Raw genomic sequence first — 26,825 nt, 5'->3', positions numbered from 1 at the left:
CCTTGTAGTCCAACTCAGTAACCACACTCGTGACTGTTCAGACATTAAAGTATTGTTTCACTTTATTACAGATACCACCAGACTTTTTTAATCTTACCACCGAGGCAATCTGCAGCCCTTACATTTGCAAAGCAATTGCACTAATGCCATTCAATAGAAAGTCAATCATTTGTCATTCGAGCTCAGTAAGAGCTCATAGCAACAGAAAACAATGAGCAAGAAGAGCTGTGGGAAAGAAATCTTTGCTGAAAAATAGGTGCCTTTTTTATGCTTTCATACTAGTGCAAATACATGCAAACTGAAAACTGACAACCCTGTAAGCAGAAGCGGAAAAGCTTCGTACATCAAGGTCCACTGAAATGGCTCATCGACGGGTCGAACCTCTGTGCATTCATTTAACTTGTCTTGTTTCTGTTGTCCTCCAGTGGTTCCCTTTACCTTGTTCAAGGTGCAGCACAGGATGCTGGTTTTGCAGCGGGATACGAACTTAAATCCTTCACATAAATGTGCCAAGCGGCAAGCGATCCACACCGCTTCCCCTACATCCATTTATCCGCATTCATTATTCAAGAATACAAAACCACTCAGTCAAATCTGAGCTCATACAAAGATTCTCTTGCTCACCCTTCTGCTGCTCGCCGCATAAAAGATTCATCCCACTTTAAATCAGAAACAATGCTTGGAGGATGGTGCTCAACATCTAGGCACTGATTGCTCTTAAATTCTTAACCAGCAAGATTAGAAAACAAACAGGTCGAAAGAGAAAGTTATGGAAATTGAGGAGGGTGAAAATGCATCAGATCTTGAGTTCCTTGTACAGTCTACTGAGCACCGGGTTTAAACTGCAGAGACACTAAAAGCTACAGTGTTTTCACTGTTCTACAATTATACAGCCACAACTTACAGCAACCACATTCTCATGACCACCTTTACACATAAACGCCTTAGTTAACCAGTTTGAGCAATCTGTCGTATAGAAAAAGACATGGCTGTCTTTCAAACATAAGGTGATTGATTGGTAGAGTTGAATGGATTGACACAGGGTTTTTATTAACAAAGTCTCTGCAGTGCTGCTTGGCTGGTCATAAGCAGATAACTGGCTCTCTCTTCTGCACTCTGAGTCGCTGCATTTGTCTCAATCAGATGGCATGTTAGCACAGGCGTCTATTCAAAGCAGTGCCAACAAAAAGCCTCAAGTTCCACCCCGTCAAAGGGTCACTGCCATCCAAAGTCCTGTCCTGCCATCTGATAGAAGCGCTGGTTGTGAGGCTTGTAGAAATCCCTCAGTCTCTGAATCACCTCTGGGTTGATGGAGGCGTGCGTCCTCCCTTTTGTCTTGCCCAGGCAGTGCGGTTTACTACTTCCCTCCGGCTTCTTGAGGCAGGGGAAGCCTTTAGTTTTGTTGAAGTAGAAGTGCTTGTCTGTGACAATCCTCTGGAGGCCCAGAAAGTCCTGGACTTTGCCAAGTTCCCCGGCTGGGTCTGAGATGAGCCTTTCCCCGCTGACCAGATGGATTTGATTTCTGGGGAACCAGGCCAGCCAACGCTCCATGTGTTGGGCATACAGACCGATCCACAGCGGGCTCCACAGAGAGTCGATCTGACCTAGAGACAAAGACATGGGAGGCAGAGAGAGCAATGCATGTGATTCATGTCATCTTTACTCCTAGATAAGGATGGTCAGATGACGAGGATTTCGCCCACTGTGTTCACTTTTTGACCCCACACCAATCATCTATATCACTAGAACCAAGATGAATGCTGATGTCTTGTAAACACCAAGTATGCCAAGCTTCTAGTAAGGAAAAAGGAAACTTCTCATTGTCAAAATGTTGGATGTAAAACACTTTGGCAGGTGTAAATAAATGCTAATTGTTACAGACTATTAAATTGGTGCAGCTTGTGGCAGCATTTGCAAATGCCTACAGATAGTGGAGCTGTCTGGGAATTAAACTAATCTCTGACTCATAAAGTTAGAGATGCTATGCATAGCTGACTTAATACTGGGCAAACTGAAAAAAAAAACCATAATAAAAAAAAATGAAAACATCTTCATGAGAAGTACAATCAAATCCTTGCATTTAGTTGTATCTGTACCTGTGGTTTGGTTCTTGAAGGCTAGACTCTCAAAGGCGGGGATGTTTGGGGTCTTGGAGATGATCTGTGTGTAGTCAGATATGGCTCGGGTCACAGGGTCACGGACGACTACGATCAGCTTCACATCTTTAGACATGGCATGGACTCGCGCTGGTGTTTCCACGGTAACAAAGTAACGAGGCGTCTTCTCCATAACAATCTGGCCATCCAGGGCTTTAGGCATTATACTTCTGCAGATGAGCAGATGAATTTACACAAGTCAGAAACATAAATCCTTGCAAAAGATTGAGGCTGGTATGATATGCGTGTATATGGAGGAATTACTCCACTGAAAAAATGATGGATCGATGTTTTTTAATGTTAGTACATTTTCTTCATTATCCACCATGTGAGATTTTGTCTAGCATGTGACTATTTAAAGAGTAAAAATAAAGGTTTTAAATGACTAGTTCAGCATTTGAAATTATATCCTTGTGCCTTTTTAATGTCTTTAATCTAATTATAATTGCTTAGGCTTTAGCATTAAGGCTGGCAACATGGGGTTAAAACACGTATCTGCACATACGGATACATATAGATATTTTCTTTAAAATCGGTACAGTAATCACAAAGGTCTCTACACATTCCCTCATATGACCCTATTAATCATTTTGACACACATCGCATCAGAGTATCCGAGCAAGACTTCTTCTGTGAACCAGACAAAGAGGCAGGTACGTAAAACAGATTTCCTTGAATGCATCTCACTCTGTTCACCTCCACCTCCGCAGCAGAAGCCCAGCAGATGGGACTCATTTAGAGATAAAAGACTCCAGAGGCCCCAAAGGACTGTCTGGGGATTCAGGGACATCTGCTAACACACCTGCCACACACCTGACTGGCTGACCAAACACAAGCAGCCACAGTGGAATGATCATAACCAGCTCTGAATCAGCATTTCAGCTGGTGTTAGGTTGTAAGCTAAAGAGCTGATACATTCTAAATAGGTAATTAAGGCAAACACAGGGTTTCAGCGGATTTAGGAAAATCTAATTTGTTTCCAAAAGGACCCCAATGGACAAGGTGTCCTGTTATAATTTAATCTTTACATGAAATGTAAAGACAGCCTCTCTATATTTGATGATACTGAATATTAGTAGACCCTAAATGGTCTCATTTAGCAGTAAGATGACTGACAATCAGTTTCCATGATAAAAACATCACAACAAATTTGGCGAAGATAAAAATGATTTAACCTTTTTATGTGTCTTTATTTCCATTATCAATTATTCAGTTAGTTATTTTGGGCACCTTTGAGAAATAGAACAGCCAATCAGACAAAAGCTGTTTTAAAGCTAAAAAGGCTTGTTTCAGATAATGGATGAACTAAGAGACTGCACAAAGGGCCAGTATTCAGTAAATTAGGATTACTTTGAAATGTGAATGATGCAAAGCTACTCAAGAAGAATCCAAGAATAAAAATGTAAATAATAGAAACAGATTTATTAGAAATAATAATTAAAAAATAGATAAATGATAATAATAAATAAATAGAAATAAATAATAAATAAAGATGGGAAATTGTTATGGCTAATCCTACTGAATATCACCTTAAATTAGGATTCTGTATTCTCTTAACAAAACTTTTCTTGTAGCTTTAGTTGAGATTCAGAATGAAGAATTATGTTCATAATTTGACTGCTACTAATATCCACAATGCTATTATGTGCTATATAATTTAGGTATATAAGATCACTGGCTGCTTTTAAATGCTTTGCTACATACACCAGATTCATGTCATGTCATAAATGTCACTAACACTATAAACCTGTTTAGTGACGGTATTCAGAAAAACTAAAACGCTCCACAGAACTTTTGGAAGCTGGTCGTAATTTTCTGTGAGCCTGCTTCTGACGTTTGTACCTATTAAAAAGGAGTTCTTTGTTCCCACTGTTGCCAAATCCTTAAATAATATTCTAATTGATGTGTTTCTCTCTAATATATTATTGTTTTTATTTTACCATATAAAGCACCTCAAGATGACAATTGTAAAGTATTCTGACCGATTACTGCTGCCTTAAGTTGTTCACTTTTGCTAAATACAAGGTCTTTGGTTTATCACTGGTTCATCCCTCTCTGTCATAATGGAAACAAATCATAAGTAATAAGGTATCTTCGCTCTGTGTGTGTGTGTGTGTGTGTGTGTGTGTGTGTGTGTGTGTGTGTGTGTGTGTGTGTGTGTGTGTGTGTGTGTGCCTCCTATTTAAAGGTTGTATCAGAAAACAGAATCAATAAAAATGTTCTCATAAATGACACCTTAATAAGAAGAAGAAGAATACTTTTTTTTACAAAAAGAGGATAAAGAGAAAGAGAAACTGCGGTCAGTTGATGTTCTACCTGTCAGCTCAGTCAGGTCGCACCTGCAACCTACTGTCAATACATCTACCTACTACCCAACACACGGCCCTACTTCTATGAGTTTCACAAACACACTCAGAGCGATTTCATTTGATCTGATCAGTGTGAGGCAGTGCTCACCACCACTTAGCCTGAAGACTTCCCTTTTAACTCCAATACCCTTGACAGGAGGAGCCGTACAGTCTGTTACATGGCCCCATAAACACAAGCACACACACACACACACATTCTGCAAAACACAAACATACACTCATTATTCACTCATTAGTCAAGCATTTGCTGTCATGCTTCTGGTCTCCCTGTGGACCAATTTCTCACAGTCTAACACACACACACAGAAAAAGACACATTTAAAAAAAAAACATCCTACACACACACACACACAAATGCTCTGAAGACATAAATGGTGGGTGTAGTGGATTTTTACCAGACCCTTTAAAAGATCGTGTGTGTGTGTGTGCGTGTGTGTGCGTGCGTGTGTGTGTGCGTGCGTGCGTGTGTGTGTGCGTGTGTGTGTGTGCGTGTGTGTGTGCGTGTGTGTGTGTGTGTGTGCCAGAGCATTTGCTAGAGTGTTTTAAATGAAAGGGGTGGGTGACTGATGAAGGAATGATGGGAGTGGATACAAACGCACCTCCATTAGCAATCTGTCTGTGAATAGCCTGAGAGCCAAGAGCCCCCATACCATTACCTAAGCACAAAGAGCTAATTACTGCTCCTAAGAGCACCATCAAAAGATAAGATGTATTCCAAATATGCTTCTGCTATGAGGTTAGCACAGACACACTAATTGATTGACAAAATAGCCATTAGTTTTTTCTGATAACTAAATATGGCTTCATCGTACTTTTGGCATAGGGAACTTTGTGTTCTTGAAGATATGACTCCGGCTTCAGTTCCATTTTATACCTGAATAAAGGTATGCAACATTTTGTCCGAATCAGAAACAATGTCACGGGTTGAAGTTGTGCTGACTGGGCAGGATCAAAACAGAGTAATTTTGCTAGGAAAAAACTATAGTGTGTGTTGTTCTATATTTACTTGTTATTGGTATGAAAAATAAATGCATAATCAGAAGGAAATGATGTGGTCACAGTTGCTTCAAGACAGTAAAAACAGTAACAAACTAAATTAAATATTACAAGTGTATTTTTAAAAAGTCCGCTTTTTCTACATGTAGTTCTGCATGACTGCTCGTGAAGAACATTATGTGAAGAAATATTATTCCCAATTAAGTATAACTTAAGTACCCTGAACTTCACTAAAGTGCATGACCAAAACCCAAAGTAGACCAAATAAACAGCCTCAGGGGGTCACCAGGTGGTGAATAAATAGGAATACTGCATCACAAACCTTCCCAAAGTAATGCCAACATTAATATGTTATGATGGCATTACTTTTGTACAGTGAGACAAAGTGGTATCTTTTTATGGTCTGTCCCCACATTAGGGACAATTTTTAAATTAAACTGAACGTAAGAGGAACGTAAGAGGAACGTAAGAGGAACGTAAGAGGAACGTAAGGTTTCCAAACTCAAAGTTGTTTGCCAAATTTGCAAGAGCGGAGAGTATTAACCTCTTGTGTTCACTGGCAGGTGCTGCCTGGAGACACCATGTGTTACAGAGAAAATGCCCCCCCCCCCCCCCCCCCCCCCCACCTCCAACAAAGCTTAATAAATTGGCAGTTTTGAAGCTCCTGTTTTAGCTGCATCCGTTTACCGCTCATTGCTCATTTACTCCTGAGCGCGAGATCAAACATCCAGGAAGATGAACACGTGGATTATCCAGCCGCTTACAATGAGCCCCTTTTCCTTTGAGGAATCACTCTTTTGTCTCCTGATTTCCAATATTTCTGCACACCTCCCTGGTGAATTACTGCAGGCCAGCCAAGGCCAATGGCTGCTGATCCTGTAGGGGCTTAGGGGTTACTACGTGTAGGTTGGTGCGAATGGTGCTTAGCCAGTGACAGTAGGGATTACATGACCCGGGATGAATGTTATGATGGGGTGGGAAGTGAGGGGGTGCTGGTGTGAATGTAAAGGGATGGAGTACAACTAGTAATGCAGCGTTGGGCCTCAGCTGGGACCAAGAGAAGCAGGTGGAGACTAAAGGAGCCAGGACCCTCTAGAGGCTCATCAGTAGCATACTGTGTCATGTGATGTGTGTGTGTGTGTGTGTGTGTGTGTGTGTTAATAAATGTGAAGCAATTGCATTCTTCATCATGTATAGCAGGAAATATGCAGCAAAGAATCTGAGGATTTGAGGGTGTGCTGGATCAAAGAATGAAAAAGTGGTCTGTTAATCTTTGATGTTTGATCCAAGGAGGAAACAATAGCCATTTAAAGAGCAGCAGCATATTGGCGGAATTCATTATACACACCTGGCTGCCTGCTTATGAGTCAAATATGAGATTTGGGTGTGTATTTTTGTGTTTGTACGTATGGATGACTGTGTTTTTGAGGGACCATTCATCCATTTCCTCTGTATGGGGGACCATTAAGTGGTCGGTCTATTGTGGATGTGCCCTGTCCACTTCCAGGAGACATCCATCATAGAGGGGCCCCAGACCACCCCCAGCCTTTGCTTTCCAAACCCCGGGGGAGTGCCCTAATGAGAGCCAGATCGCCCCACCCGTCTAGGCCTTATGGTGATTACCTCCTGTACAGTACGAGGAACAGAGAGATCACACCTGAACCCCAGTTACACAAAGCCACCAAAATCAAGTATTGCTTTAATTACGTCATACTTTAGTGTGTCGTTTCATAACATCTTATCAAAATTATACACACAAATATGCACACAAATGTGTGTGTGTGTGTGTGTGTGTGTGTGTGTGTGTGTGTGTGTGTGTGTGTGTGTGTGTGTGTGTGTGTGTGTGTGTGAAATATCACCAAAGAATATCAATAAATCAGATCAGATTCATCTAAAAATTTCGGTTTCATGTTTCCCTCTAACTCCTGCTGGACATCAAATGTTTAGGCAACTGTTCTTGTGTTATTTACATGATAATTATTTTCTACTACGCATACACAAAAAACAAAAGTAACACCATGTGCTGAGCCATTGTAGACAAACTCAGCAGTGTATTGGTATGAATTTAAAAGCATCCCTTAACGAGTTCAGGATTAATTGCAAATGCACCAGTGCCATCAGAGCAGCTGATCCTGGATTGCAATTAAAAGTCCCAGTAGGTCTCCCACAGCATTAGAAAACCTCTCAGTCAGTGTAGTTTAAACAGCTTACTATGAAATCAAACCCCTGATATCAATGCTGGTGAAAAGAAACAAAAATTACCAGTTTGGGGGGAAAAAAAGTAAAATAATGGAGCATTAAAACATTAATTTTTATTTATTTATTTATGGAATAAATTTCAACAAATAGTTTTATGTTTTAAAAAAGTTTCAGTGAAATTGGTCTTGTTTAAATACATAAAAATACATAAAGATTTAGCCTTTAAATATCTTAAAATGTTATTGGCTTATTTGATGCTAAGCATAAATTTCAGGTTGAGGTAGTGAAAAATAAATTATCTGTGAGGCTCAGGAAGAATCTAACATTCACCTCTGAAGACTAAACTTAAAGTAACTACAAATAAAGCAGAACTTTAGGATTTCACACTGCTCCAAGAACTTAATAAAAGTTTTTTTGGTGTTTTTTTTTAATCAACTTTCAGGAACTTGTAGATATTATGCCAAGGTAAGTTGGTGTGTACGGAACAAGAAACTGCCTCCACACCTGAAAAAAGATGCTAACACTGACGTGCCAGAATCTGCAGCTCCTCTAGTGGTCACATGAGGCTGTCTCAGATAGCAGTTAGATAAACCCCTCCCATAAAATCACATGTTAAAATGCCCAACTTTACAGTATTAAAAAACTTTTTTCAACCATGGTACCAATAAATAAATAAATAATTAAATAGCTCTTCACGCTATTATAGCTGTAGTCTGGGTGATCTCTCCTTTACACTTTTAAACTGCAGCTGTCTGCCTCAGCTCTGCTAATTTGAATTATTGACTTTGACCTTCGTGTCTATTTGCACTGCACCTGACTGCTTGTGAATGCTTAACAGATAACACTCTCTCAGCCAAATACAGCCAGTTTTTACTCCAGAAATCGACCATTTCTGCAATCAAAACACTAATGATCCATCTTTTATATACAGTTAGCTGGCTAGCTAGTAGGCTAGCTAGCTAGACAGGTAGTAGCCTCCATGACATCTGCCACTGGTTGTTGTAAAGCCCTGAGCTGCATGCTTCTCACCATCGTAGTGTTGTGAAACTGGATATGGTCAGAAATGTGTTTACTAAGCTCACAGAGCCAGATAACTGGGGACTATTTTACAACAGACTGTTGCAGCAAAACTGGAGTTTTTTTAGCAATCAAAAAGTGTCACAGGTGCAGTTTTTTCACGCATATATGTTGGCTTTACTTTACAAATATGGAAGCTACATTCATCTTCTATACTATCTATGGCTATCGATGGGCCTCCAACCACAAAGCATACAGCTGCTTTTTATTAAAAGAGTCACATTTTTTACTGCCAGTAAATCAGAATCAATAATATATTGATAAATCTCACTGTACCTCAGGAACGAAATACAACCAGCTCAGCTGTCTGGAGGACAGAACGTCTATAGCCAAACCCAAAGATACACACACACACACAAACACACAGACACACACGAGCCCAGCTCTGATAACAGTCCCCTGGGTTGAAGCAAAGGTCAGCAGAGATGTGTGAGGCTGCGGTAACACTGGCTTCACCCTTTAACCTCCAGCTCACCCAAGCCTTATCTCTTCCTCATCCACTTTACCCCCACCCCCTCCTTTTTTTGCTCTCCATCCGCCAGTCATGCCATCTTTCAATAAGAAAGCATCATGAGGGAGAATGTGAATTGCTAGATGAGCAATTTTAATGGATTCATCCGTAGTTGCTTGGAGAGAAAAAAGCTGTGAGTAACATGACCCCTGTGTGCCTATGCGAGAGAGGGAGGGAGGGGGGTGGTTATGCCAATGTAGGAGAAAGCTTCCTGCTAATTGTAACAGAAGCCGAGCTGACCAAAGCTAACTGCTCTAACGCTGGAGTCAACCCAAGGTCAGAGCGAGGAGATAGCGCTATCGATCCCAGGCAGCACAGTAAGGAGGAAACTTCCAGTCCATCTCAGGGCCCATCACAGCGCTCTTCCAGATCCAATCTCTGCTTCAACACCATTAGTGGATCTTTGTCAAGGACTCTGATCTCAATAGTCCTGGGGAAGCTAAATGTGATTTTACTCCCAAATGGAAGAGGGGTGATTCTAAAGAAGATACACTATATCTCATCCTCTTTAATTTAAATTGAAAAAAACAAAACAAAAAGTATCTTCACAAAAATGTCATGCTGACAAAGTAAGCACTGAAGCTGACCCTCCATTAACCAACTGTTAGAAAAAGTGCATTTTTGCCTCATGGGATCGTTTTCATTTATTACAACATGAGTCTTATTTCCAAAAGTTGATTCTGAGTCTTATTTGTATTCTCTAAGCTATAGTTCATTTGCAAAACATTGTAAAGCAATAATTATTGATATTTTGGAATGTGGCACAGAATATGAGCAGCCTGACAAACCTACAGGTTAGCTCCCAAAAGGCTGATTCTGCTCGTCTGCACGTGGCGTTTTCAGTGGGAGAAATGTTTCGTCATCATCCAGGTGACTTCTTCAGTCTCAGCTGACTGCAGGTTTCCCCGACATTATAAACAGCATATTTGCATAATGACTGAAGCTAGTACAACTGAAGGAACAATGGGCTGTGAGGTCAGTTTCTTGATCTTTACTATGACCATTAATCAACAACTACTGATCAAAGACCATTGATCAATGGCCATGAATAACATTCACAGAGAGCTGTGTCTAGGTACAGGTTAGCCAGACTTTTTTAAAGGGAAAATAAACTGTAAAATTATTATTCAGCCTTAATGTTATCACAACTTTTTTTTGTTTGTTTGTTTGTTTTTTGTTTGTTTGTTTTTTTTTGATTGTTACTGATACTTTATACCATCAACATATACATGACTGAATTTATATATAAAAATACAGACCTAAATTAGAAGCAGCTGGTAATGCAACAAAACACAGTAGTCCTGGTTACATATATACAGTGAAATGAAATTCTCATGTGAAGTCTCTGCCGTTGACCTCTTTTAGCTTCTTGTTTTTATGAATTATATTAATCATGGATCCAGACTGACAAAAATGAACATTCTGTTATAGATAGACTACAAACTCAAAGGCAGTCTGCCACAGTCCTGGTAGATCAGCTGATAGCAGCTGATATCATTGCAAACACACATCAAGTGACCGCTTAGCTTATACCCTTCTGTGCAAATCTTTTTTTTTTTTTTTTTTTAATATTTTACTTACAAAGACAAAGAGAAAAAAAAAATCTCCTGGATCACCTGTTGAGAGAAAAAGAATAGAAAACAAGCAAAAAAAAAAACAAAGCAACATACTAAACACAACACCATCATGTTAATCTAGCTAAGTGTAAACAGCAATAAATACTAAATATTGAATGTTGTTGTGCAGCACAGACAGCGCACAATGTGCTTTGAAGTAGCAGCTAAGAAAGGTGTAGTTTATGTCTACGAACAGTGAACACCCATGTGCACACCCGTGTGGATCAGCGCGCTTGTATACAGAAGGTTTCCCCATGTAACGGTCTGCTAGAGGGTGTGGGGGGCCATAGCCCCGTCCCCCAGGGCATGAAGCAGGCATGGAGGAGATCCAGGCTCCAGACATCCAGGGACCCCAGAGTGCGAGAGCCCAAGGAGTACCACCGGAGGGGCATCCGTGCCACCCTCCTGGGAAGGGCTGAGGAGATCCCCAGACAAGGGGTCACCCAGTAGCCACGGAGCAGAAGCCAGAGGGGGCTGCACTGGCGCGCCCGCCGGCTCTGCCGGCAGCCAGCTGTGCCAGAGTGAACCGAGCTGCAGGCCCCGAGGCCGGAGGTTCGAGGGCCCCCTTTGCCCCGGAAGAGGCCTGACCGAGCGACAGGCACCAGGCCCCGCCAAGTAGCCACCGGGAGTGAGCTGGTGTATACCTGAGCGCCCAGCCCCGGACACCAAGAACCACCAATGCACCGACCCCTGAGTGCATCAGTTACCGGCAGGGAGTGTGGTGAGGGGAGATAGGCCTCCACACTTTGGAGGGCCTGGGTGTTCCCAGGGAGGTGGAGTCTAAGACCTGACCTGACATATAAACACAGACAAACAGGCACACACAGACACAAACATGCATTCCCACCCTCATGCACACATATACAAACACTCAGCACTCATCCAACGTAGGAATAGACATATATGCACATGTACACACAATCGCACTCCCCAAACATACTCTATACCCCGGGTCCAGGTACCCTCGCCCCCAGAGGGGGAAACGGCACCCAGACCCAAGAGATGTGACCCTTTCCCCCTGGGGTGGAGGCAAGCAGGCCGCCCCAGGCCTCGCAGAAGCAGGGAGGCCAATCTGTCAGCCAACACCTCCTCCCAGCCCCCCGCCCCGATGGCTGGCAGAGAACGGGGGTGTGTGAAGACCCCATACCTCCCTCCTCCCGCTCATGTGTAGTGTTGCTGCGTGTTGTTCTAAAGTGCATTTAAAACAGGGGAGGGCATGGTGCTGCTGCCGGAGAGCAGCAGGTGTTAGCACGGCCCCTCCCGAGAACCCTCAATGTCTACATGGATTTAAAATTGAGAGGTGGGCACCGGCGCCAGAGGTAGGGTTGAATACTCAGACCATTCACTGGACGCCGTTGGCGTGGTCACCCTCAAGGCCCTATATATATGTGTGTGTTATGACAGTGTGAATAATGTGGATGTCTAAGTTGTGGAATAAAATTGAGGCACAGGTGGCCAGAAGGGGACAGAGGGGGGGGATGTCTCCCCTGCACCCTGGTGACACACCCACACCACAAGGCCCTACCTGTGTGGGTGGGTGTGGTGGAGCGGGAAGAGGGAGGCAGCCGGGGATGGGGAGGAAAAGAAAGGAGGGGCAAGATGCTCCTCCCTAGGGCCAGCTCCCCCGCTGACCCCAGTAGGCACCCCCGTCCTCTGGCACCCACCAAGGCAAGGGAGTCCAGGCCCATCCAGACCAGGGCCTACGGCAGCAGCACCGCCAAGCCCCACAGGACCCAGGGAAGCCCACCCTACCCCACCGCAGAGGAAACTGTACCCACCCTAACATTCAATCATCTCCCAGACTACACAAGACAACAGACACCCAGGTTAGGTTTGTTCTCCACCTCTCCTATGTCTCTCCCCCACCTGCAGAGTGGACTTCTGCAAGGATGGAACAACCTCCCCGCCAACTAATGTTATCACAACTAAGACAGCTTTGTCTTGAAAATCTGCATTTTTGAGTAGGCTATTTCTGTTTATACTTGTTGCTAGCTTGTATGTTTGCATTATACAAACTCCATCTTTGGTTCAAGTAATTAATCGAAAATAATAATAATAATAATAATAAGACTACTTGTAAGCTAACCCCCCTCAAAAATATGCTAATTTCATTTTTGCATGTCATGTTCTGGCATTTACATTTCACACATAAATTATAGAAGAGAAGCAAAACAAAATCAACTACATTTTGTTAAAAAAAAAAAAATTAGGATGCCTTTTTAAGGATATTTTGGAATTTATGTATTCATTTCTTTCAAACTTGCACAGAAACAAGAATAACTTTAATGTTAATTGTCAAGAAATACATAATAATAATAACGATTGTGTGACCAGTAGCTAAGGAAGCAATTTGTGCTCACTCCAGAAGTAAGTCTCATAACTTGGCAGCCATCTTTAATACTTCTATGCACCCATTTACTCAGTTTGTTTTTCAGCATTGTCTATAATAACTTTAAGTTCACTGACACACAAAACTGTATGAAAGCCCAGTCAAATCTGAAAAAAACTTTGGTCAGTTTGCCCCAAAATAAAGTTTTTAAAGCTTTTGGCAATATTTACTTCTTTGTTAGAATTCATCCATCCATCCTTGTGGTTGTGCGGGGCTGGAGCCTATCCCAGCTACCATAGGGCAAGAAGTAGGGTACACTCTATGTGTTAGGCTCCCAGCCAGGGCTAACACATTGAGAGAAACAACCATTTGCTTATGGGCCATTTAGAATAACCAGTTAACCTAACCCGACTAATTGCATGTCTTTGTACTGTGGGAGGAAGCTGGAATACTTGGAGAGAACACACAGAACATGCAAACTCCACACAGAACAGTGGAGTCGAACTCAGGACCTTCTTGCTGTGAGGAAACAGGGCTAACTTCCACACTACCATGCTGCCCGGTGTTACAGCGGATATCAAATAAATGTAATTTTTTTGAGTGCTGTGTTTCTCTTATAATGCTGAAAAGTTTCCTCTACAGCTCAGCTTTGACCTTCAAGACAGATTGGCTTTCGTTTTGTGAGAAATAGCTCAGCAGTGTGATTAAACTGTTTTCTTTGCAGTGATAGGAGTAATAGGAGTTCCGAGACTTTCACTAGAAAGGCTTTTGTTCACATGATTATTATCTATATATGTATATATATATATATACATACACATATATATATGTGTATGTATATATAGTATAACTTCTTGAACTGCAGTCTTTTTTAAATCAACATTAAAAAATACAAATAAAAACAATAATAATTTAAGAATTTTTTCAATAACCAGAAACAAAGGGGTCCGTGTCCTTTGTCCTTTGTGAACTGCTTGTTATGAAGTGGTGTGAACACATCATTAACTCTCAGCGTAAAGTGACCTAGAGTCAGAGGTCAATTGACAGAGCTGACAGTGATGTCAAGTGGCCCAACATGCAGCGAGGCCCATCTGGTCTGAGGGTAAGATGTGACAATCTGGTGTCACGTACACATAACCTTGTGGCACACACAGACACATACACACTCTCACACAGAGCAGACATGCAGGCAGACAGATGAGGCCTCTGTGGCTTTCTCAGTACTTCCAGATTTGTGGAATTTTCTCATTATGTTTACATCCCACAGTTTTTGACATGATGGTGGCTGTGGTGTGTTTTCCTGTCTTTGCATGTGATCACATCAATGTAAAAACACTCCCCAGGAAGCAGATATTACTTCTCTCACTTTATCTCTCTGAGTCATAGGTTAAATTGCTGCTGACGTATCAAACAGGCTCCCAGATCCAGGCCAATGAGAGTCATTATTGAGCCCCTGTAATATACTGTAAGCTGGTTAACAGCATGCAACACTGTATCCAGATTTGGATACAGTTTTAATCTGTCATATTTGGAGCAGTTTGCGGGTCTGTGGGTGCACAGGCTTACAGTAGGCACAGTTAGAAAAGCAGAATGAAAATCAAAAATGTGTAATCCAGCATCTGTTGGGAACTTTTTTTTCCCTCAAAGTCCCCTCTACCAGGTCTAAGTAACTTGAATTGGACCTAGAGGAGTGTGTGTGTGTGTGTGTGTGTGTGTGTGTGTGTGTGTGTGTGTGTGTGTGTGTGTGTGTGTGTGTGTGTGTGTGTGTGTGTGTGTTTCCAAGTTGTCATGAAACAGCCCAAGAACTGAGCCACATGACAACAGTAACATCTGGCTCTGGCTCCAGAGATGATTACTTTGCTGCTCTGTGAGAAGTCAGTCTGGTAGGCCTCTGCTCTCTTTCTCTGCAGCCCTACAAACAAACAGGCACGTATGCACGCACACAGCAAGTATGGCAAGCACACACGTGTACGCATGCACAGATTGGCATAGCCAGATGGCAAAGTCTCTTTGACTGTCACCTAAACCTCTTCGGAATAGCAGTAGATGTGTTTGGGTACGCAAACAACACAACGACATTCGTTTCTTCAAGATGAAGCTGGCGGTTGCTAATTGGCTCTCGAATGTAATACAAAAACCTAATACTGGAATCATTTGTGTCATTTAAATAACAAGAATCACTAATGACGGGTTTCATTAGGGCACTGTAGCATTTTGGTTTTCTCTTTTAAAAAATACAGATTTCTGTAAGACACATCTTCTTAGGATAAACTTTGTAAAGGAAAAATAAAACAAAGAGCAACTCATGCAAAAACTAAAGTACGTTCAGCACTTCTGGTGAGCTGGATTCTGTGCGTAAAGTGCGCGTACCTGTACCAGTCCAATCCCCGCGCGTAATGTCGGTCAAAGAAGTGCGGCTCAGACCCCAGGGCGCGGATGTCTGGATGGAGCCGCAGAAACTCCAGCAGTGCTCGGGTGCCTCCTTTTTTAACACCTATGATCAGCGCCTGGGGTAACCTCCGAGTGGCTGTCCACTCTTTCCCGGAGCTGTTCGCCTCCAGCTCGGGATGCTCGCTGCCGAATGCGCCTTCTCCAGCTGCGGTGACACCCTCTTTGGCAAAACTGGTTCCGTTTCTCTCGTACGGCCATCCTGACCCCGACACGAGGAATTCGCTCGTGGGCGACTTTATTTCAGAGTTTTCTGTCAGTTCCGACTCGCAGCATCCAGTGAGAAAGTAGACCAATGAAAAGCAGAGGATGCTCAGCGAGGACGCGATGGTGAGCCGGTGGAAAAGCCGCCGCAGGTCCGTGTTCGGAGGGTGGTGGTGATGATGATGGTTGGAGTGGTGGTGGTGGTAAAAAGTTGCCATTCCTCACAGGCCCATGTGTGATAATGGGCCATTCTACCACAAGTTCAGCTCACATCCTAACGCCGTGAACATCCCGCGAACTCTTGGAGAGTCTCTGTCAGTCCGCTCCGCTGCTCTCCTGCTCGTTCACGTCGCGTGTTTGGAGCATATTGAGAACTCTTCGAACCATAAAGCCGCTCAAACTCAGTAAATCACTGGAACTAGTGTTTACGTGACATCCAGGATATGCGCCCACTTACTCACCCACCCTGGCAACCTAGGGGAACTAATAACGCTGTGATATCCGAGCCTCGCTGCAGCGGGTCTCTCTCTCTCTCGCTCTCTCGCTCTCTCTCTCTCTCTCCCCACTTCACTGGATTACTCTGCGTCTCTCTACCACGGCTTATCCTAAGGGGATTCGCGTCCACAGTTTTCTCTCTCTTTGTCTTTTCCCTCAGATACCTTTGATTGCGGGGTTATGGCCTGGGGCTCTTTTAATTACAGTATTATTTATTTGGGGAAGACTTATAGAAGTTATTAAAGAAAAAGATCACCTCACATGTTCAATAATCATTATTATCAAAACAAATGATTAATTTCTGGGACTTTATGCCACAAATCAGCGCATCAAGTCTTATTATCTCTCTCCATTGCATATTTGTATAGGTGGAAAACTCTTCTGATGGATCCCCAAAGAAGTATTGGTGTCATTTGGATCTGGATTTATCGTACTTAGAGCTGAAACTCTGCACTGTAAAACCTATGGCATAATTGGCTTAAGGGTCAGACAGTTTTAGATGTAGTACAGCCGCCAATAGTTAGCTGACTGACCTCAAATGACAGACTGTTAGCCCACAGTGAATCATTCAGAAATGCCTTGAAACCTTGTTTTCTGTGTAGGATGCAGTGATTCTGTTCTGATCCCTTACATGATAAACTCCCAAACTATTGACAAATGGTATCGATACATTAATCGAAAAGCGTACTTATTTTTGATCCAGGAAAAAGGTTTGCGTGTCAAAAGTGAACGCTTTATCACTGGCATCAGGAGTGTGTTGAGTGTGCAGTCTCCTGTTAGGGAGCTCTGCAATGTTGGCTTTTATTATTGCAGAGTGCGGAGCTAAGGTAGGGGTAATAGCTCATAGGAGACTCATTATTCCCCCTCCCAACCACACTTGCACAGCGCGTGTGCACACATGCACACACACACATACACGCACACGTTCACTTACCCACACAAATAAGCACATACTTCATGTTCCATTTGGCTTACCCCTGTCATTATCCCATAGCAGATGTGACCCATGCCATAAAACCACTGCATTGTCCTGCATAGATTAATAAGAGCCACCATCTATTTACAGCAAGATAAACTTTATGTTATTTAGCCATAATCATACTTCTATTTATTATAGTGATACATTTATTCATAAGTAAGTATTGTGAAAAGCTGAAGTGCCGTGAAAAAGTATTGCCCCATTCCTGATTTATTAGGATTTTTTTGTGGTTTTTGTATATTTGCCTCATTTAAATGTATCAGATCATCAAACAAATAACCCAAGCAAATTTAAAATGTTGTTTTTTAGTGATCATTTCATTTATTAAGGGAAAAAAATGTCCAAACCCACCTGGCCCTATGTGAGAAAGTAAATGCCAACCTAACTGGCTGTGCCACGAAAAACAATGAAGTATTTGCAGTGACTGGCAGTGAGTGTTTTACATCACTGGGGAGGAATCTTTGGTCCATGCTTTTGTTGAATTGTTTTAATTTACCCACACTGGAGGGTTTTAAGAGCACGAATGACCAGTTTAAGGTCAAGTCATTTTACATTATCACCACCACATTTCACTGAGATCATCAATGTCTTTTTTTGGCAAATTTGAGATGAGCTTTTGTGTTCTTTTAGGTCAGCAGTGGTTTTTGCCCTGGAACTCCCTCATTTTTGCCCATTCTCTTTCTTGTATCACAACTCAGACAAGCAGTGTTTGCAGGTCTTTAGATGTTGTTCTGGCTTCATTTGTTACTTCCTGGGTGAATCATTGATGCTCTCTTGAAGTAGTCTCTGTCTCACTTCCACAGCATGTCTTTATCCTGTCTTCCTTTTCTCACCCCAACCGGTCACAGCAGATGGCCCCGCCCCTCCCTGAGCCTGGTTCTGCTGGAGGTTTCTTCCTGTTAAAAGGGAGTTTTTCCTTCCCACTGTCGCCAGAGTGCTTGCTCAAAGGGGGTCATATGATTGTTGGGTTTTTCTCTGTATGTATTATTGTAGGGTCTACCTTACAATATAAAGGCGACTGTTGTTGTGATTTGGTGCTGTGAACATAAAATTGAATTGAATTGAATAAACTTGTGGGAAGGATTCTCTGTGTTACAAATTTTTTTTAAGGTGTGGATAATCGCTGTTACTGGGGTTCACTGGAGTACCAAAGACTTAGAAAGGGCCAGATAGGGCCCTTCACAAGCGCACCTGTGGATGTTCAAAAACCAAAAAGTAAAATCATTCCTTCCTTTTGTCAACAACTATTTATTCCTTAAATACACCTGTGGAGAATGGTATCCTATACATCCCACTCTGTGAATGCTCACTCTTACCCCACTCTTCCAACCTTATTCTCTCCATCATGAAGGCCATATGGACTCTTCTTGTCCCTGTCAGTTCCCTGGTAAATCTGGTAAAGCTCTGAGAGGTGGTGTGCAGGGGTCATAGCTGCAGTTGCATTTGTGGTGTACATAGCAGCTTTATTGCTTAACCACGTCTTGAGCCCTGAATCAGGGTCACGATGAAAGCCACCAGCTGTACCATACTACAAATACTCCATGATGTCACTGGAGTCTCCGTAAACATGCCCTGTATCATCTTGTGGAGCTCATAAGCATCCATCAGGTCCAACTGGAGAAGAAAGGTCTGCATTCTGTGGTGTTTTAGGCTCCATTGCCACAGTCTTTGTACATATTTGAATTTTACGCTGATTTGGCGCCACTGTGGAAGTTTGGGAATCAAACATGATTGACTCTGGAATCATTTTGTTTTAAAGAAAACCATGGAAAACAAAATCTGTGGCCTGTATCTGCAAATCCTTGAGCCACTGATGCAAATCAACTGCAAATTAGTCTTTGTGTAAATCCATAGAAGTGATTCTAGATGAGGAATTGGCACTGTGTTGGTGGGAAAAGAAGTAATAGCAAGTATTTTGCGCCACACCTGTTTTGGGATAGTGCAAAATGGTCTAGGCAAGGACATGCATCCCCTACTCCATCTGATCCAGTTTTGCCAGAAGTCAGAGCATACTTACTCTACCCAGAAAAATCATGGGCAATCTGCAGCAAACTGTTCAAGTGAGAATGCAATCACTTGTTTGAACAGCTTTTGATTGGGGCAAAGTGCTTACATGAAGTAGTTTCCATTCCCTAGATTGTGTTGTTTTCAGATATCTCGTACTTGTCAATGTGAAAGTACCTGATATACATAAAGTCAAAGCCTTAGGCACATCCTAGCCACTGTTACTTATTATCACTTATTTTTGGGAGTGTTCCCAAAGATCACTGGGACAAATGTTAGACTCATTTTGAAAACATCAAGCGTGGCTGACCCTTTCAGCAATCAGACAACATTACTCACACTGATTTTATTGTTGGGCTCCTGTATGCCCCTCTCCAGCCACGGCAGCTATGGCAAAAAAAAAATGAAACAAGGGTGACACAAGTAAAGCCAGACCTGCCCCAAATAAGCCCAAAAAATACAATCGCATCAACATTGGTTTTGGAGATACTACTTATCGCCAGCTCTTATGCGCTTTTCTTATGTATAAAAAGAAACAGGACATTGAAAAATATCAATTACTTTAACTTAACTGCCACTGCCTAAGATCCCTTTTGGTGAGACCATCAAAAGTATCCCTACTCTGATAAATTTCCAAAACCACCCAACCCCTAAGTGTCAGTTCAGTAAAAACTCCATCCACTGCTCAATTGACCCTGAAATAAGAGAGTCATTATATGCCCCAATTACTCAATAACACTTATACCAAAGTCACCCTTAAGTGTTCCTTTCTTTCCAACTACACATAAAAAACACGTACACTAAGGCTCCATAGAGATGATCAACTACACTTTGTATATCCTATTATTTCCTGTTTATTTTATTCTCCAACCTTTCTCCATGGATCAAGATGCAAGGTCATCAGGTGAGGCTGTGTGTCTTTTGTCTGCAGTCGCCCTGCAGATTGTTCTGTGATGAAGTGGTCGTCTATGAAGTGTGACCCTGAGGTCAGGGCTGAAACCCAGGCGGGGATTCATTATCCGAAATGGGAACAGAGCAAGGTGATTAATACATTCTGTATCCCGATATATAAAATGGAGAGTGTTTATTTAAAAAACATAAATATATGAACGCGAGACACTCTGTACTTTTGTTTACATTTCTTTGACTTGACGGTGTAATTAATTTCAGAAGGTTAAGAGGTGGTTTTGTGCAACACGAGCTCGTCTTGAATCAATGCATTTGTCACCAACCCTGAATTTAGTATAATTCCTATACAGCCAGTCTGACTGCATCTTTCATCTTCACCTGCCCTGATTGACAGTCTAATTAGAGGTAAAGTAATGGTAAATGTAATCAGGGCTAAATTACAGCCATAACTCACTCAGTGGAGAGCCTCATACCTGCAAGCCAATCACAGTCACAAACTAACAAACTGACCTCACCATCCATTTCAAACATAAGGACCTGGTATTAACATCTCTCAGCACCACAGGCCGTGCTGAAGTGGTTTTTGTGGAGTGCTTACAAGGTCGCCGCACCCATATTACCAAAAAAGAGAGAAGAGCATATTTTCTCACTTAATGGCATCGAGAATGAGACAAAATGTGTTTTGGGGGGATTTGGTTGACCATGCTCTTTAAAACCCATCTGCCATTAGTGCGTGACACGAGTCATTGTATGTTTTTATTGCGTCAATCCAGTTTGAAACGTCCTATTTTCAAAGGGTAGTAATCTTTCTGTGAAACTACAAGCATAAATTACAAAGACAAACAGGGGGGTGTGAGGGGAAGTTTTTCATACAGTGCAATACATACAAAAGGAGCACTGATTTTCGAAGTAGTAAAAATAAAAAAGTACTTTGTACAACTGAAGACATATTTCATATGGGTTTTTTTGAGACACACTTGTATTTTGGGGGGCAGGGCAAGGGTTTGACCTATACTGCAGCCAGCCACCAGAGACTTGGAGACATATCCATGCAGAAACTACAGAGGCTGAAAAATGAAGCACAAGTGCCAAAAACTGGAGTTCCTCTAGTGGCTGGCACCAAAAGTAAGTCGGTCACATACACACCAGTGTTAAAATAGCAAGAAAAACATTAGGATCATGTTTATAGGTACAAAAAATACATTTAGATGTGTGTGTCTGGTTACTTTTTAAAGTAGGGGGAGCCCTCACTCCCCCTACTTTAAAATCACTGAACCTGACCTTTCCACCACATGGGTGCCACCCAGTGTTGCCAACTTAACAACTTTGTCGCTATATTTAGCGAGTTTTCAGACCCCCTTAGCGACTTTTTTTTAATAAAGTGACTAGCGACAAATCTGGCGACTTTTTCTGGTGTTATTGGAGACTTATTTATGATGACTTTTTGACATGAAAGCACGTATCGCTCTTACTCTAAAGCAGCAGGTGCTGACGTGGGCACCTCGCCCATGCCAAAGCTAGCAACTTTTAGGACAGCCAACAGCGATTTTCCTTGCTAAGGAGTTGGCAACACTGGTGCCACCTAAACAGTTTGCCAGCTAACCTTGCAAGCTAACAGTTACAAGCTAACCAAGCTTGCAAGCATTAGCACACACTGCACCTTCTATCCAAATACAGTAGGGCTAACTTCTGACTCCAAAAAAGTACCAAAAACTACAGCAGCAGTTATATTCCTAAATTCAGGCTTCAAAATGTAGAGAGTATGACCATGTTTTATATGCAGTCTATGATAAATAAGAATCCATCCAACACAGAAACTAGCTGCCTAGCAGACTAAGTGCAATGAAAAAAACTTGCACGAATACATATAGTGTGACTATAGTGGAGAGTTTTGACTGTTTATCACTCAGCTTTACTTCACTATATAGAAGCTCATCGTATATTATGATTTCTGATGTCTCAACAGCAGGCGTTATGCTAAAGGAGCATTAAGAGCACTGACAAGATTGTATAAGATTAGTCCACATTAGGCATACAGTATGGTTGAGCCTGTGAAGAACTTGTTTGACAGAGACCCCCATAAACTGAGCTAGCCAACCTCTTATTTGCTGCCTAGAAACATGAATTGAGTAAAATCAAATAATCATTTAGCTTTTCTAGATGTTTCTAATACTATAGGATCAAAGTAATTCAATTCTGACCTGCTTTTCTTCCAGTAACTGTGTGTGAGTGTAAAAATGCTACTTGGGTCAGAATGAATCGTTTGAGTAAAGCATTATGATCACCGCACATATAGTACCAAACAAATCTACAGTTCTTTTGAAGAGACTTGGTGTCCTGTTGATGTCTCTAAATTAGAGGACTGCTGGGCCAATGAGTCCTGCCAGAGCCACACCCTGATCAGAGGCTGCACCTCCTGCTCTCCCAGCACCTTTTCCACCTGTCATTTGATTCACATGCTGGCCAAGAAACCACACAGTGCCCTGGTGAAGAGCGAGTAAGTGTGTGTGTGAGTGTGTGATTGACCCATAGGGTGAACAGAGATCAGAGGTAGGTGCCAGATCAGATCAGATCAAGGCTTTCCAAGAAGGATAAGCTCTACTTATGCTGCTTTCAGAAGGGTCGTGTGTGTGTGTGTGTGTGTGTGTGTGTGTGTGTGTGTGTGTGTGTGTGTGTGTGTGTGTGTGTGTGTGTGTGTGTGTGTTCAGTTCATTTGTGTGAGCCCTCAAGGCTTTCTTGTGTGTATGGTCTTGGTTTTAATGAGCAAGGTGCTTCTTTGACCCCTTCATGTCGCAGCTACGATGAGGTTATTGCGTGGTTAGAAAATCCAGGTCATGCTCCACTGATCGACTCAGCTGTTTCAGTGATGTAAGTATGTAGGTTGCAACCAGGTTTTATTTATGAGCTTTTTATCCCTACTAGTTAAATTTATTTTTCAGAATACAGGTTAAACTCAGCAAGAAGAAATATTAGTCAGATTTCAGTCTTCGAAATTCAATTCCAGCACCAGCTAGTCAGCTTTCATCAAAACATTCTCAAAATCATGTCAGAGAAAATAAGTTCACAATTATGTTTTGACAGTGAAGGCACTTAAAATCCAATTTTAACACTTGTAACTTTACTGGCAGCAACATTTTGTTGTCAGCAGCTGCTAAGCTTATGTCAAAATCTTCAGTATAAAAGGGAATTTTTCAAAAAGTAAATGGTAATGTTCGGCATACATAAAAGGTTAAGTGGCAAATTCCCTCATAGGTACAGTTGATATCATCATCATCATTAATAATTAAGGAAATAAATGGGAGACTAATCCTTACCTTCTGATCCAGTCTTTATGCACAATCATATATAATCTGTTACAGTGTTTAGAAGATATACAGTACAGCATTTAAATATTAAATTAGCAATAGCTATAAACTTATGTGCAGTACATCAGTTTCATGTTTTATATTTGGACTATATTAAACTGCACTGTCTTTTAAATAAAGAATTATTATTATATTAAGATCTGATTTGTATCTTAATAACATGTCTGGATAAATGATAACACACACTGTTACATGTAAAAAGTGTAGAACACAGGACTGACTGGATCATCAACGCCACACTTGCTGTTTGCAGTTTGATTTGTGAATTGATCACAATGATGTAAAACATTGTCCATAATTATAATGACATTCACCTCCTCAAATGCTTCCAAAAGTGAGTCAGTCCCAGAGACTTCCATGTAAAATGCATCATTTTACAGCAGAAATAATTATTACACATTACTAACCATTGAAATTGTGTCAAGGTTAAATGTTATTTATGGTCACCTTTGAGTGACAACTAGGAGCTTTTTTCTCATGTTCAGCCTTAAATAATAAAACACTCCAAGGTTCAGTGTTTTTATCTTTTATATACATGACACAGTCAAGCTGTATTATTATTTATCACTTCAATACTTGTTCAAGATGTCATTATACGATTATGCAATTATATGCATTATGCATTATACGACATGGTTTGCAGAAAGCAGAGGCGTCAAACACGAGGCCCTAAGGCTTTACAGCAGTCTAAATAACCTAAGTGGTGACGCATAGTGCATCTTTCTAAATAAATTGTAGTGATCAAGTTCATAAGGAAAAGCATCTGTGGTTGAAATTTGAAAATTTCAAAGTTGCACAACGCTCCTGTTCTCCAGGAGCGTTGGTTTTTCCTCCCATTGAAAAACCTTACTGCCTGTTGATGCCAGGTTCATTCTCACAAAAGAGTCTTAATCTTAGGCATTTCACTTCCTGGTTAAAATAAGATTTTTAAAAATATAAACACTGCTCTGCATGTTAATGAAGCATTTGAACTGCAGGAGAAACCACTTTAGAGAAGAAGAGTACATTAGCTTTAGCTAAATTAATCTCAGTTTAAAAATTCATCAAAGTTCTTTTTATGCTTTATGGAAGAGGTAGATGTCTAAAAGTCAAATTGTGGCATTAATTTGATTAAAATATGTGGTTACAAGATTAGTTCATGCATTACTGCAGTCATTATCCAAATAATCTACAGATCATAACGTAGACATAACACAGACACTACCTTTTCCCAGAACAACAATCTTGTTTGCGCGTGCTCTTTTTTTATGGCCTACAATTACATTTTATTCACATTTTAAACTCATTGGCCTTTTAGTAGCTGTGTTAGAAAGTGCTTACAAACTATGTGTTCGTTTACCAGCATTTACTAACCTTTAGACAGGACAGAACTGGGAGCTTGAACTTGTGTTTAAAGTTGTAAGAGGTAAAAGTGAGGACTTGTTGGGTCATATTGTGTCTCAATGTCTTACCTGACTAAAGTCTTGTTCAGCAGTTGGGTTAGGTTGTGACTTCTCTAGATCTCAAGAACTTCTCCGAGGGGGGGGGTATTAGGCCAGCCTTAATCTGCCCTAATGCCCTGATTCAGGTGCCAACATGGCTATCAGCATAGCCACGTGTCCTCACAGTCAGGCTAATCAGCAGAGCCACACCCTTTAAGCCCTAAGTTAAAAGATTAGCGCAGCTGAAGGGATGAAGGTTTTTCCACATGGAGGGATGGACAACATTTAGAGTTAGTTCAGAAGCTGGAATGAGCCCACAGGTGCTGCAAGACTCTGTATGTATCGACAGAAGTGTTCCTTTATGGATCCTAATGGAATAATAATGAATTGTAATTGCAAAGAGCCTCTCTCTGGGTCTTGATGCATTTTTAGTATTGACCCGTCTGCAGTGAGCTGAAGCATGAAGACCTTGCATTCCATATTGATTTGCCTTTTACAAGGAGAACCAGTGGTGTGATGTATTTTTCTCGCAGTTTTCTGCCATTAAAATGTATTATTACATAGGCCACGGATGAATACTCATAACAAACATTGACAGGATCCAACCTCACTCAGCCTAACCACCTGACTCTAACCACTAGAGACAACAGGTTAATGTCCCGGCACTCAGCGGGGCTGAGTGCAGAGATAAAGTGTACGAGTGCGTAAGAGAGAGACAGATACGGGGAGAAAAAAGAGATTAAGACTACCTGCTGGAAAGCCTGTCCTCATTTCCGCAGGCTTTCAGACACATCTGCTAGTATTGTTTAACATCCCATTGTAAAGAGAGACGGATTATTGCTCCCCTTTGCCTCTGAGAGGAGGGGAGACAGTGTAACGACATGGACGTTATCCCAGATAAATCTGTTATCCAGGGTTTGTGCAGGGATTCTCTCTGCAAGGGGATTAAAGACAGAGAGAAAGCATAGCAATATGAGAGTAATCCCATCCAGTTTTCTCTTTCACCTTTTATAAAACCTGCTGTCATCAAAAGGACTTCTCTTCACAAAATTGTTTCCGCAAGTGTGTTTTTATATCATTTACAAGCTCATTTTGAGGCTCAGAGACGGCCTCTGCAACTAATGGACGTATCATTGTTGTGAAAGCTGTTTCGTTTTTTCATTCCACGGCTTACAATGAAAGAAAATTAATCCAGAGCATTGCTCATATGGATTTGCTGGAATAATTATGCATTCTGTCCAACTTCAGGCTTTTGCTTGATTACAATAAGAAAGAACATTTTCATGGCTATAAAGTGATTTGCAGTTTTGCACCGTTTCAGGATTGTGTCCGATTTAAACAATAGGGCTTTTTATTCATATTCATTATCATTTGTTTATTTGACCCATTAGCTATCCATCTGTGTTTTTCTCATACAATAAATGGAAGGTGCTGTACACCTATATAAATAAAGTGATTGTATATGCATATATATATATGTCCATATTTAAGTGCTGGATCACCAAAGCAGGGTATGTTGAGGAAAAAGTAATCATACACGGCTGAAAAAGGGATTAACTTTTTCCCTCTTGCATTTCATACCACTACATTAGTGCTACCTTTAACCTCTGATTTCAATCGGGATTAGATGCTTAGTGTAGTTACCAGCCTTTCGTCAGTTTAAGTGTTGATTCACAGAAACTTTGCAATCATGACCGGATACCAGATGATTAATTTGTAGGACAAAGCAGGTGTTCCAAAATTTGTC

At 41.5% G+C, this 26,825-nt stretch overlaps 1 protein-coding gene across 1 annotated transcript; it reads right to left on the bottom strand.

Moving 5' to 3' along the window:
- Positions 1-34: 34 nt before the first annotated feature.
- On the bottom strand, positions 35-16,456 carry hs3st3l (heparan sulfate (glucosamine) 3-O-sulfotransferase 3-like). Its single transcript, XM_063481696.1, has 3 exons — positions 15,624-16,456; positions 2,097-2,326; positions 35-1,604 (listed from the first exon to the last, which is right to left on the bottom strand). Exons 1-3 carry the CDS (start codon positions 16,121-16,123, stop codon positions 1,216-1,218), a joined length of 1,119 nt encoding a protein of 372 aa, XP_063337766.1. The 5' UTR covers positions 16,124-16,456; the 3' UTR covers positions 35-1,215.
- Between the last annotated feature and the right edge of the window lie 10,369 nt (positions 16,457-26,825).

Source organism: Pelmatolapia mariae, linkage group LG8 (genome assembly GCF_036321145.2).
Source record: "Pelmatolapia mariae isolate MD_Pm_ZW linkage group LG8, Pm_UMD_F_2, whole genome shotgun sequence".
In the NCBI taxonomy this organism is placed as follows: Eukaryota; Metazoa; Chordata; class Actinopteri; order Cichliformes; family Cichlidae; genus Pelmatolapia; species Pelmatolapia mariae.
Note: the sequence above shows the minus strand (reverse complement) of the source record. Positions and strands in the feature narration are given on the sequence as shown.

Coding starts and splice junctions, on each gene's coding strand:
- hs3st3l (XM_063481696.1), bottom strand. CDS start 16,123: ATGGCAACTTTTTACCACCACCACCACTCCAACCATCATCATCACCAC. Junction 2,327..15,623: donor CGGGGATTGGACTGGTACAG/GTACGCGCACTT, acceptor GCTCATCTGCAG/AAGTATAATGCCTAAAGCCC. Junction 1,605..2,096: donor CTTCAAGAACCAAACCACAG/GTACAGATACAA, acceptor CTTTGTCTCTAG/GTCAGATCGACTCTCTGTGG.